General features: G+C 43.0%; 1 protein-coding gene and 1 pseudogene across 7 annotated transcripts in view; one reads left to right on the top strand and one right to left on the bottom strand.

The window, feature by feature from the left end:
- CPLANE1 (ciliogenesis and planar polarity effector complex subunit 1) overlaps positions 1 to 10,225 on the top strand; it is a 133,848-nt gene that overhangs the window by 12,055 nt on the left and 111,568 nt on the right. For all 7 annotated transcript variants that reach the window (XM_051853812.2, XM_070056644.1, XM_070056646.1 and 4 more), the window contains exons 7-12: positions 770 to 926; positions 3,608 to 3,711; positions 4,664 to 4,846; positions 8,428 to 8,671; positions 8,827 to 8,982; positions 9,146 to 9,915. In XM_051853812.2, the coding sequence (XP_051709772.2) occupies positions 770 to 926; positions 3,608 to 3,711; positions 4,664 to 4,846; positions 8,428 to 8,671; positions 8,827 to 8,982; positions 9,146 to 9,915 (1,614 nt within the window). The remainder of the gene's footprint in view (positions 1 to 769; positions 927 to 3,607; positions 3,712 to 4,663; positions 4,847 to 8,427; positions 8,672 to 8,826; positions 8,983 to 9,145; positions 9,916 to 10,225) is intronic.
- Positions 1,256 to 2,646, bottom strand: LOC138845238 (bone morphogenetic protein 4-like; annotated as a pseudogene).

The following is a 10,225-nucleotide window of genomic DNA, read 5'->3' as shown; positions in this document are numbered from 1 at the left end:
AAGGTCTTCCTTTTGCCGTTGGTTCACCCCCCAATGGCCGCTGCGGCTGGCACACTGCGGCCAGTGCACCGCGCTGATCTGAAGCCAGGAGCCAGGTGCTTCTTCTGGTCTCCCATGGGGTGCAGGGCCCAAGGACCTGGGCCATCCTCCACTGCACTCCCGGGCTATAGCAGAGAGCTGCACAGGAAGAGGAGCAACCGGGACAGAACCGGTTCCCCGACTGGGACTAGAACCCGGTGTGCTGGCGCTGCAAGCCGAGGATTAGCCTGTTGAGCTGCGGCGCTGGCCTTAAGAGCTGTTCTGTGCTGTTGATGAAAGGTCACTAAGAAGCCTCTTGCATACATGTGACATATAGGGATGCCAGCTGCCCTTTAATTTATTGTAATGAAGTACTTATTAATTTATGTTACTGGGGCTGACGTGTGGTGCATGCAGTGGGTTAAAGTGACGCTGCAATGCCAGCATCCCATATTGGAGTGGCGTTTCAAGTCCTGGCTGATCTGCCCTCATCCAGCTCCCTGCTGATGTGCCTAGGAAAGCAGCAGATGTTGGCTCAAGCACTTTGGCCCCTGCCACCCTTGTGAGATACTAGGATGGAGTTCCTGCCTCCTGGTTTTGGTCTGGCCCAGCCTTGGCTGTTGCAGCCATTTGGGGAATAAACCAGTGGAGGAAGATATTTCTCTCACATTCTGTCTTTCAAATAAATAAATTGGTAAATAAATTTTTTAAAAAGGTTACAATACTTTGTTTTCAATTGTTGCTTCCTTAGATTGTTGCCATACCGTGCCTGTTGGGCACAACGAGACTGTGCCCTGTGCAGTCTAATTCCTAAGTGTGAATCAGTGAAGTCAAGAGGAGCTCTCATCTCTGCCTTTTCAAGAGATGGCCTGACACTGGCAGTAACTCTTAATCAGAAAGACCCAAAGGTCAGTAAATAGAACCTGTCTCAGAAGTAATCTACGAAAGAGTGAGTTAACTCCATTTTTGAGATTTCTTTTTTTACCTTTAAAAATAATAACTGATTTTATTTTTCTTTTAATACCTAATTATAAATATATTTTGTCAAAATATATGATCAATATGGTTAGTACATTTGCCTGTAAAATTATAAATAAGGTCAAGATGAATGTTTAGGTTTTTTTTGAGGATAAAAAGTGCAGCTATAAGGAAGCAAGCAGTCTGTGTAGTGTGTGGGTGAATGGCTGGGAACGTGTGTGTGTCTGTGTGTGTGTCTGTCCTCAAGGGCTACTGGATCTCAGCGGCACCCACACCCCTCCACTGCCATCTTCTGGTAATTCTTCAATTCCACCTTGTCGTACTCATCCAGGTACAGCATGGAGATGGCGCTCAGTTCAGTGAGCACACAACAGGCTTTGGGGATACTGGAGTTGACAGAGTTGACCAGGGTCTGCATGATGGCACGGTTGGTGGAGTTGAGGTGGTCCGCCAGTAGAAAGGGGCAGTCCCTATGGCAGTAGAAGGAAGGCCTGGTAGCCTCGGGGGGAGGGACCATGGTCCAGTCATTCCAGCCCACGTTGCTGAAGTCCATGTAGAGTGGGTGGCACTGGCTGTTCTTACTCTTCTTCTGGGCCTGCTGTGGGTAATGCTTAGGACTCCACGTGGCCCTCTGGTGTCTGGTCAAGGTGTGGCCCCAGCCATCATGACCAGAAGTGACCAGGAGGGACTGGAGCTCAGCCCAATCCCCACTCCCTTGAGCTAACAATAGCTGACCCTGACATGCTGGCCCTGATGGGTCTGTGTCTGGTGGAGGTGAGTCACCTCCATGGCCAGCCTGTGGTTGGGCTTCTTCTCCTGGGTCCATCGCAGGACTGCGAGGCTCACGTCACATTGTGGTGGACCAGTCTCGTGTCCAGTAGTCGTGTGATGAGGTGCCCGGGCACTGCCTCCACTGGGGGCTTCATAACCTCGTAAATGTTTATCTAGTAGAAGCCCCGCTCCCAGCTGGGGCCCTGGTGCGCCTCCTCCTGGAAGAGCCAGTGCTCTGCAGAGGAGATGGCCTCGTTCTCTGGGATGCTGCTAAGGTTAAAGAGGAAATGAAAAGCAGAGTTTTCGCTGGTCCCTGGGAGAGATTTCTTTTTTTTTTTTTTTAAACATAGTTTTTTTTTTTTTTTCCATAGTACTCCTTTACATGCTTCAAATTGATGTTTTCTTAACCAACTTGACACTGTAAATTGGTAGTTATTTAAATGAGCTGCCAAAGTTTTTTATTTTTTTAAAGATTGATTTATTTATTTGAAAGAATTACACAGAGAGAGAGAGGAAAGGCAGAGAGGGAGGTCTTCCATCTGCTGGTTCACTCCCCAATTGGCCGCAACGGCCGGAGCTGTGCCGATCCAAAGCCAGGAGCCAGGAGCTTCTTCCAGATCTCCCACGTGGGTGCAGGGGCCCAAGGGCTTGGGCCGTTTTCCACTGCTTTCCCAGGCCATAGCAGAGAGCTGGATGGGAAGTGGAGCAGCTGGGACTTGAACCGGCACCCATATGGGATCTCGGCACTGCAGGTGGCGGCTTTACCCACTATGCCATAGCACTGGCCCCCCAAGATTTTTTAAAGTTGATCTAAGTAAAAGAGGATGAGGGAGTGACATTGTGATAGCCTGTAAAGCCAGCATCCCATGAAGGTGCCATTTTGGGTCCTGGCTGCTCCACTCTGATCTAGTTCCCTGTTTATAGGGGAAGATGACCCAAGTGTTTGAATGGCTTTGGAAAAGTGGTAAAGATGGCCCAACTGTTTGGGTCCCTGCCACCAAGGTGGGAGACCCAGATGAAATTCCTGGCTTCTGGCTCTTAGCTTTGGCTTGGCCCAGTGCGGGCTTTTGTAGCCATCTGGGGAGTGAGCCAGTGGATGGAAGATCTCTCACTCTCTCTCTCTCCCTCTGTAACTTTGACTTTCTAAATAAATAAATAAATGGTGACAGGCAGAGTTATAGACAGTGAGAGAGACAGCCAGAAAGATCTTCCTTCTGTTGGTTCACTCCCCTAATGGCTGCTACAGCCGGCACTACGCCGATCCGAAGCCAGGAGCCGGGTGCTTCCTCCCGGTCTCCCGTGCGGGTGCAGGTACCCAAGCACTTGGGCCATCCTCTGCTGCCCTCCCGGGCCACAGCAGGGAGCTGGACTGGAAGAGGAACAACAGGGACTAGTACCCAGTGCCCCAACCAGGACTAGAATCCGGGGTGCTGGCGCTGCAGGCGGAGGATTAGCCAAGTAAGCCACGGCGCTGGCCTAAATACATACATACCACAGTAGAGAGCTGGACAGGAAGAGGAGCAACCGGGACAGAATCCGGCGCCCCGACCGGGACTAGAACCCGATGTGCTGGCGCCGCAGGCGGAGGATTAGCCTATTGAGCCGCGGCGCTGGCCAATACATATATATTTTAAAAAGAGGATAAGGGAAAAGGAGGAAAGAAGAGAGTGAGTGATAACTTATGGTGAAGCATTAATATGTTGGGCTGTTAGTGGTCAACATTGCCTTGCAAGTTGGGAAAGACTCCCTGGGTAGTTTATTGATCTAGGATTCCAGTATCCACAATTGGAAGTAATGATTAAAATAATTTTAATAATTTTTGTCTTTATTTTCTTTCTAGGCAACTCAGGTATTATTTGTAAACACAGTGAATTTTGTTACTCACTCTGGTAGCCTTAAAGGATGTAGTAATAAGAATCCTGTGCTTCCAACTTCGCTTGTCAGGTAAGAACTCTTAAGTGTTTTAAGTAGTGTTTTTATTTTTATTTCTAATAGTTAGACAAATTTAAATCTATAATAATTCAGTAGGATCATGTGATACAGTTTAGTCTACCTTCGGTTTCTGTGCTTGATAAACTCTAAAAGCTATTTCATTTATAGAAAGCCTCAACTATTTTAAGGAAGGAGGAAGGTCTGGTGATGTGGAAGATAAATGAACATACTTTCTTTCATGGTACTTTTCTGTCTTCTTGGGAGTGGAATAATTAGTAGGTAGAGAAATACTTGGTTAAATGGAGACACTGAAATGAAAAGCCTGGATTGGGAAGGCTTATTTTTTCAGGAAGGTTGGGGTAGTCATAGCCTTTTAAAAGGCTTACCTCTTTAGGGAATTTTGAATTGCCTATGAAGCTGAATTTCCATTTGGAATATTGTAGTACATGTTCTTGAGCAAACTTTTTTTTAAGAGGAAGTGACATTCATGAAATGTGTGTGCCGATTCCTATCTTTACTTTTGGCCTCTTTATTTGAAATGTGTCACCTGTACTTGGTACAGCCTCTTATGAAGTGTCAAGAGCCCTTTTTCTTCTTTTTTTTTTTTTAAAGATTTATTTTATTTATTTGGAAGTCAGAGTTACACAAAGAGAGAGGGGGAGAGAGAGAGAAAGAGAGAGGGAGAGAGAGGTCTTCCATCCATTGGCTCATTCCCTAATTGGCTGCAAAGCCGGGGTCGCACCAATCCGAAGCCAGGAGCCTCTTCTGGGTGCAGGGGCATAAGGACTTGGGCCATCCTCCACTGCTTTCCCAGGCCACAACAGAGAGCTGGATCGGAAGTGGAGCAGCCGGGACATGAACCGGCACCCATGTGGGATGCTGGTATTGCAGGTGGTTGCTTTACCAACTATGCCATAGCGCCGGCCCCAAGAGCCCTTTCTAATGTGTCCTTTGCTCTTTGTAGGTCCTACTGGATAGGTGATATCAGCTGGACTCATGACAGTCTTTTTCTGGCTTGTATATTAAAACGTGGCTCCTTGGTTTTACTGACGTGTCAAGGTGAATTGCTAACATTAATTACGTTTGGTTGCTCCATTGAATTTGGGCCAGCAGAATTTATTCCTCTTCATCCTCTAATAACATATAGGTGAGACACTGGAATTGTTTTAATTTGTTTACAGAAGTTTTTCTCTTTTTTGGTATTATTTTTACTGTGTATTTTTATTTTTAGCAATACCACATTTCAAATTGTTTTATTCTTTCTGTTATCTCATTATCTGTTTATTTATAGTTTTCTTCTGTTTCTTTTTGTGGCTTAATCATGGTGACAGTTTGACATTGTGACTTTGTAAGTACATTATTTAATTATTCAGTAACACTAAGAATTTATCTTCATTGTTATAAAAGTTGGTAAAAGTATAATATGGCATTTTTTGTTAGAATTTCACTTAGATAAATTAAAAATCAAAATTAACTTGGCACATGAGTTTGTCTACTTTTTTCCCCAAAAGGAGAAAGTTGTTGGAAATGGATAGAAGACTTTAGAATGTAGTCATTTTTTAATTTTTTTAAAAAAATTTATTCATTTGAAAGGAAGTATGAGAGAGAGACAGAGGTTGATCTTCCATTGGCTGCTGTTTTACTCCCCATATGCCCACAACAGCCAGGTCTGGGCCAGGCTGAAGCCTGGATCCAGGAACTCCATCTAAGTCTCCCACATGCATGGCAAGTACCCATGAACTGGAGCCATCATCTGCTGCCTTCTAGGTGCATTATCCGGGAACTGGATGAGAAGCAGAGTAGCCAAGACTTGAACCAGCACTCAGTAAAGGATACAGGCATCCTAAGTGGTGGCTTAATGTCATGTATCATAATAACTGTCCTATATTTAAATTTGTAATTTGAGGTGAGCCAGAGCAAAATTCAAATGTTGGTTCTTTTACTTATTAGTTGTGTGACATTGGATAAGTTAGTTTTTAAGCCTCTCTTTTATTGTGAAATGAGGGTGATAGTTACTGTCTCTCAGGGTTGAGTGAATGAAGTAAGGTAGTACTCATGTGTCATTATAAATCACTTAGCTCTGTTTTTTTTGTAAAATAAGTGCTCAGTAAATATTTGTAACTGATTTTGATTGTATTTGTATGTGTAGCTAGATCTGTATATACAGCTATTAACAAAATAGAAAAATTGGAAAAGACCTTTGAGGTGAATCCATTCTCTGCTTTATAGAGAGGAACCTGGAGAGATGTGTGCTTGATTTATGTTAGCAAAAAGTAATGCCTAATTTGTAGCCATAGATATTGCAAATGGAAGATATTCATCACTTCCTGCAATGTTTTTGTTTTCCTCTTTAGGATCTAATTCATAATTGACTAGATTTCTTTACATTCTCCTTTTAAATTAATATTTGAGGCCTTTCAAAATGGATTTTTTATTACAGAACTAATACTACTTTATTTTACTTTAAAAAGTAATTTATTTAAGAGACAGAGTTCTCATTTGCTGATTCATTTACCAAATGTCTGCAGTGACCTGAAGCCAGGTGCCAGAAACTCCATCTAGATCTTTCATGTGAGTGGCAGAGACCCAGTTACTTAAGCTGTTAGCAGTGGCTTTCAGGATGTGCATTAGCAGGAACAGAGCCAGTTGTTGAAAGCAGGTTAAGGGCCGGCGCCGTGGCTCAATAGGCTAATCCTCCACCTTGCGGCGCCGGCACACCGGGTTCTAGTCCCGGTCGGGGCGCCGGATTCTGTCCCGGTTGCCCCTCTTCCAGGCCAGCTCTCTGCTATGGCCAGGGAGTGCAGTGGAGGATGGCCCAGGTGGTTGGGCCCTGCACCCCATGGGAGACCAGGAAAAGCACCTGGCTCCTGGCTCCTGCCATCGGATCAGCGTGGTGCGCCGGCTGCAGCGGCGGCCATTGGAGGGTGAACCAACGGCAAAGGAAGACCTTTCTCTCTCTGTCTCTCTCTCTCACTGTCCACTCTGCCTGTCAAAAATAAAAAAAAATAAAAAAAAAAAGCAGGTTAAGCACACAATCATATATAGTATAAAAAAGTCATGTGGATCAAAAGTAAATTGTGTAGAAAATGAAAGACTAACTTTCCTTGTCAGGCATTATGTTGTAGTGGTTCTGCCGATTTCTGTGGCTTGTATGTTGTCTGATTAACCAATCTCCTATTCTTGGTTATTTAATTTAAAAAATCTAAATTTGAATAGTTTCCTAACTAGAAAAAAAGACAGTAAGCTGAGATTATTGTCACACATATATATATATATAGCCCCAAACTTAATAATCAGTGATGTCAAGTAATCAGAATCAGAAATAACAATAACAGTAAATGAGTACACTTAAGTGGAAACTCACCAGATTTAATCCTAAACTGATATAGTTTTACTGTCATTGTCCTCTCCAGACATTCTCTATTTTTCTTCTTTTTTTAAAAGTAGGTACGCCAATAGCTTTTAATTGTATTCCTATAAGTATATTTAAGTGTATGTTGAACGGGGTAGGTGTCTGACAGTGGTTAAGCTACCACTTGGGATGCCTGCATCACATACTGGATATTGGAGTGTGTGAGTTTAAGTCTTGGCTCCATTCCTCATTCCAATTTCCTGTTAATGTGTAACTTGGGGACAGCAGGTGAGAGCTCAACTTTTTGAGTTCTTGCCACTCGGTTGGGAGACCTGGATTGAGTTCCTGGCTCCTGGCTTCAGCTTGGCCAGCTCTGGCTATTGAAAGTGTTTCGGGAATGAACCAGCAGGTAGGAGATCTCTCTCTTCTTTCTCTGTGTGCCTGTCTCCTTCTTAGGAAAGGTAACTGTTTAATTCTCTTTAATAATAAAATTAAACTTTTTTTTTTTTATTTAAAGATTTATGTGTTTTTGAAAGAGTTACACAGAGAGAGGGGAGAGGCAGAGAGAGAGAGAGAGGTCTTCCATCCGGTGGTTCACTCCCCAATTGGCCGTAACAGCTGGAGCTGCGCCGATCTGAAACCAGGAGCCAGGAGCTTTTTCCTGGTCTCCCACGTGGGTGCAGGGACCCAAGTGCTTGGGCCATCTTCTGTTGCTTTCCCAGGCCATAGCAGAGAGCTGGATGAGAAGTGGAGCAGCTGGGTCTCGAACCAGCGCCCATATGGGATGCCAATGCTTCAGGCCAGGGCATTAACCCACTGCATCACAGTGCCCGCCCCAAAAGTAAACTTTTAATTCTTGCCTGAAATATTTTGTATATTAATTAAAAAAGTAAATACTACAATTTTGGGAAAAATTAAAAGCCTACATATCTTTTAATCAATATATTTTCCAACTATATATATATAAGCACATTTAATCTTTTTAAAAAAATAATTTTATTAATTTGAGAGGTAGAGTTAGAGTAATAAAGGGAGAGACAGAGAGGGAGAGCTCTTCCATTTGCTGGTTCACTCCCTAAATGGCTGCAACAGCTGGAGCTGGGCTGATCTGAAGCCAGGAACCTGGAGCTTCTGCCAGGTCTCCCACGCAGGTGCAGGGGCCCAAATACTTAGGCCATCTTCTGCTGCTGGCCCCTGAAGGTGGAGACTTAGCTCACTATGCCACAGTGCTGGCCCCAATATTTAATCTCTTTATATATGTTTCAGCTGCTTGTTTTCTCATTATTCTGTAGCTTTATTTTGCTTCTTCTTTGGAGTAGTATGATTGTTTCCTTTAAGATCTCTTACTGATTCTTGAATTTTGATGTTGTTGCTAGACCACAGCATTTTCAAGAGTCAAAGAATTCTGTAGATTCATCAGCTTCTGATAATGACCCTATGAGACAGAAATTTTCTGTAAACACACACTCACGGTTACCCTACCTCATTGTTTCTGATGGATACATGGTCACAACCCTTCGGTTTCTTGATAATCTGTCTCCATCCATGCTCATGAGATCACTACTACTTGACTCAACCCAGAGGCTTGAGAAAGCATACCAAAGTGTGTTACAGTCTAAGGTATGGTGCTTTTTGGTACCATTTGTAAAATTTGCTTCCTTGTTCTGTCAAATTTAAAACTATAAACTATGTTTGTAATTATATACAGTTATCCATAACATTTTTTATTGCTTGTAATGGAATTACAAATCTGATTTTCCTCTTTTCTCCTGTAGCCAAAAGGCAAAGGGCTGAACTTACGATCACTGGATTCCCTAAGGTCTAGCCTGTTAAAACACCAAGGAAATGAACGTCCAGCTGATTCCACTGTCCCTAGGTTTTTGCAGGCAAACGAAATAGGGACGGTGAATGAAGAGACGGCAGATTGTCAGGTACTTGTAGTGCATTTACTTTGAACATTTCCACTTGACTTTATTTTAAGAAACACATTTCATTTTTCCCTTATTAAAGGGAAGAGAAATTTGAGAACACCAATGTGACTCCGCTTAATAGGGATTAAGTGATATGAAATAAATTTCTTTCTATCATATTTAGGATTTTGAAGCAGAGGAAACAAATGAAGGCAAATATTTTTCAAACCAGTTATTTACCTTTTCAAAAAAAAAGAATGATGTGCTATTTAGTAGTGTCAAGGAAGGAAGATTGGAGTTTGCATCTATGTTTGATACAATACATGCAAAGGATGATGCCAAGGAGGCAGACAGATCCATTACAGAACTGCATTCCATCCAGAAAAATCTACTTGCAGCATGGACAATAGGAATTTCAAAAGATGTGACAGAAAAAAATTTAATGTTAAATTATACAGTGGTTTGTATCACTCATTTTTTCTACATTCTTCAGTTTGTAAAAAGTCCTTTACCTAAACTTGATCCTTTTTTAAGTGAGAACTCAAGACAGAACACATGGGTACTTGGTACCTTTCAATTTTTTCTTCAGTGTTTATCAATCCAGTACTGGGATGTGAGATACAGACAAGATGTGGGATATTTGATAAAGCTGACCTCAAATACTCTAAGACTTTTGCTGGATCAGCAACAGAAGGGTCAGTTATTCTCAGAGAAACTTTTAGCCTGTTTTTATTTACTCAGAATGGTAACCGACAGTTTAAATGGTATATACAGTCTTCAGCCTGAAGTTACTTCAGCATCAACTGATGGAAGTAGAGCAGCAGATCAAGACGCATTGGTGGTGCCTGTCTTTCAAATGTTTCAAGAATGTAGCCCTGATGGAAACTGGTCATGGAAGTCATCTTTCAAGATTCATCCTCAAGTAACGAATCTTGTTCACCAGCCAGGACATAGGTATAAGTATTTACTTTAATATTAGGAAGCTGGGGCCGGTGTTTTGGCATAGTGGGTTAAGCTGCTGCCTGTGACATTGGCATCCCATATGGGCGCTGGTTCAAGAACTAGCTGCTCCACTTCCAATCCAGCTTCCTGCTAATGAACCTGAGAAAGCAACAGAAGATGGTCCAAGTGCTTGGGCCCCTGCACCCATGTGGAAGACTCAAATGAAGCTCCTGGCTTCTGGCTTTGGTCTGGCCATTTAGAGAATGAACCAACTGATAGAACATTCTCTCTCTCTCTCTCTCTCTCTCTCTCTCTATTTCTC

The sequence above is a fragment of the Oryctolagus cuniculus genome, chromosome 14, assembly GCF_964237555.1.
Source record: "Oryctolagus cuniculus chromosome 14, mOryCun1.1, whole genome shotgun sequence".
NCBI lineage: Eukaryota > Metazoa > Chordata > Mammalia > Lagomorpha > Leporidae > Oryctolagus > Oryctolagus cuniculus.
Note: the sequence above shows the minus strand (reverse complement) of the source record. Positions and strands in the feature narration are given on the sequence as shown.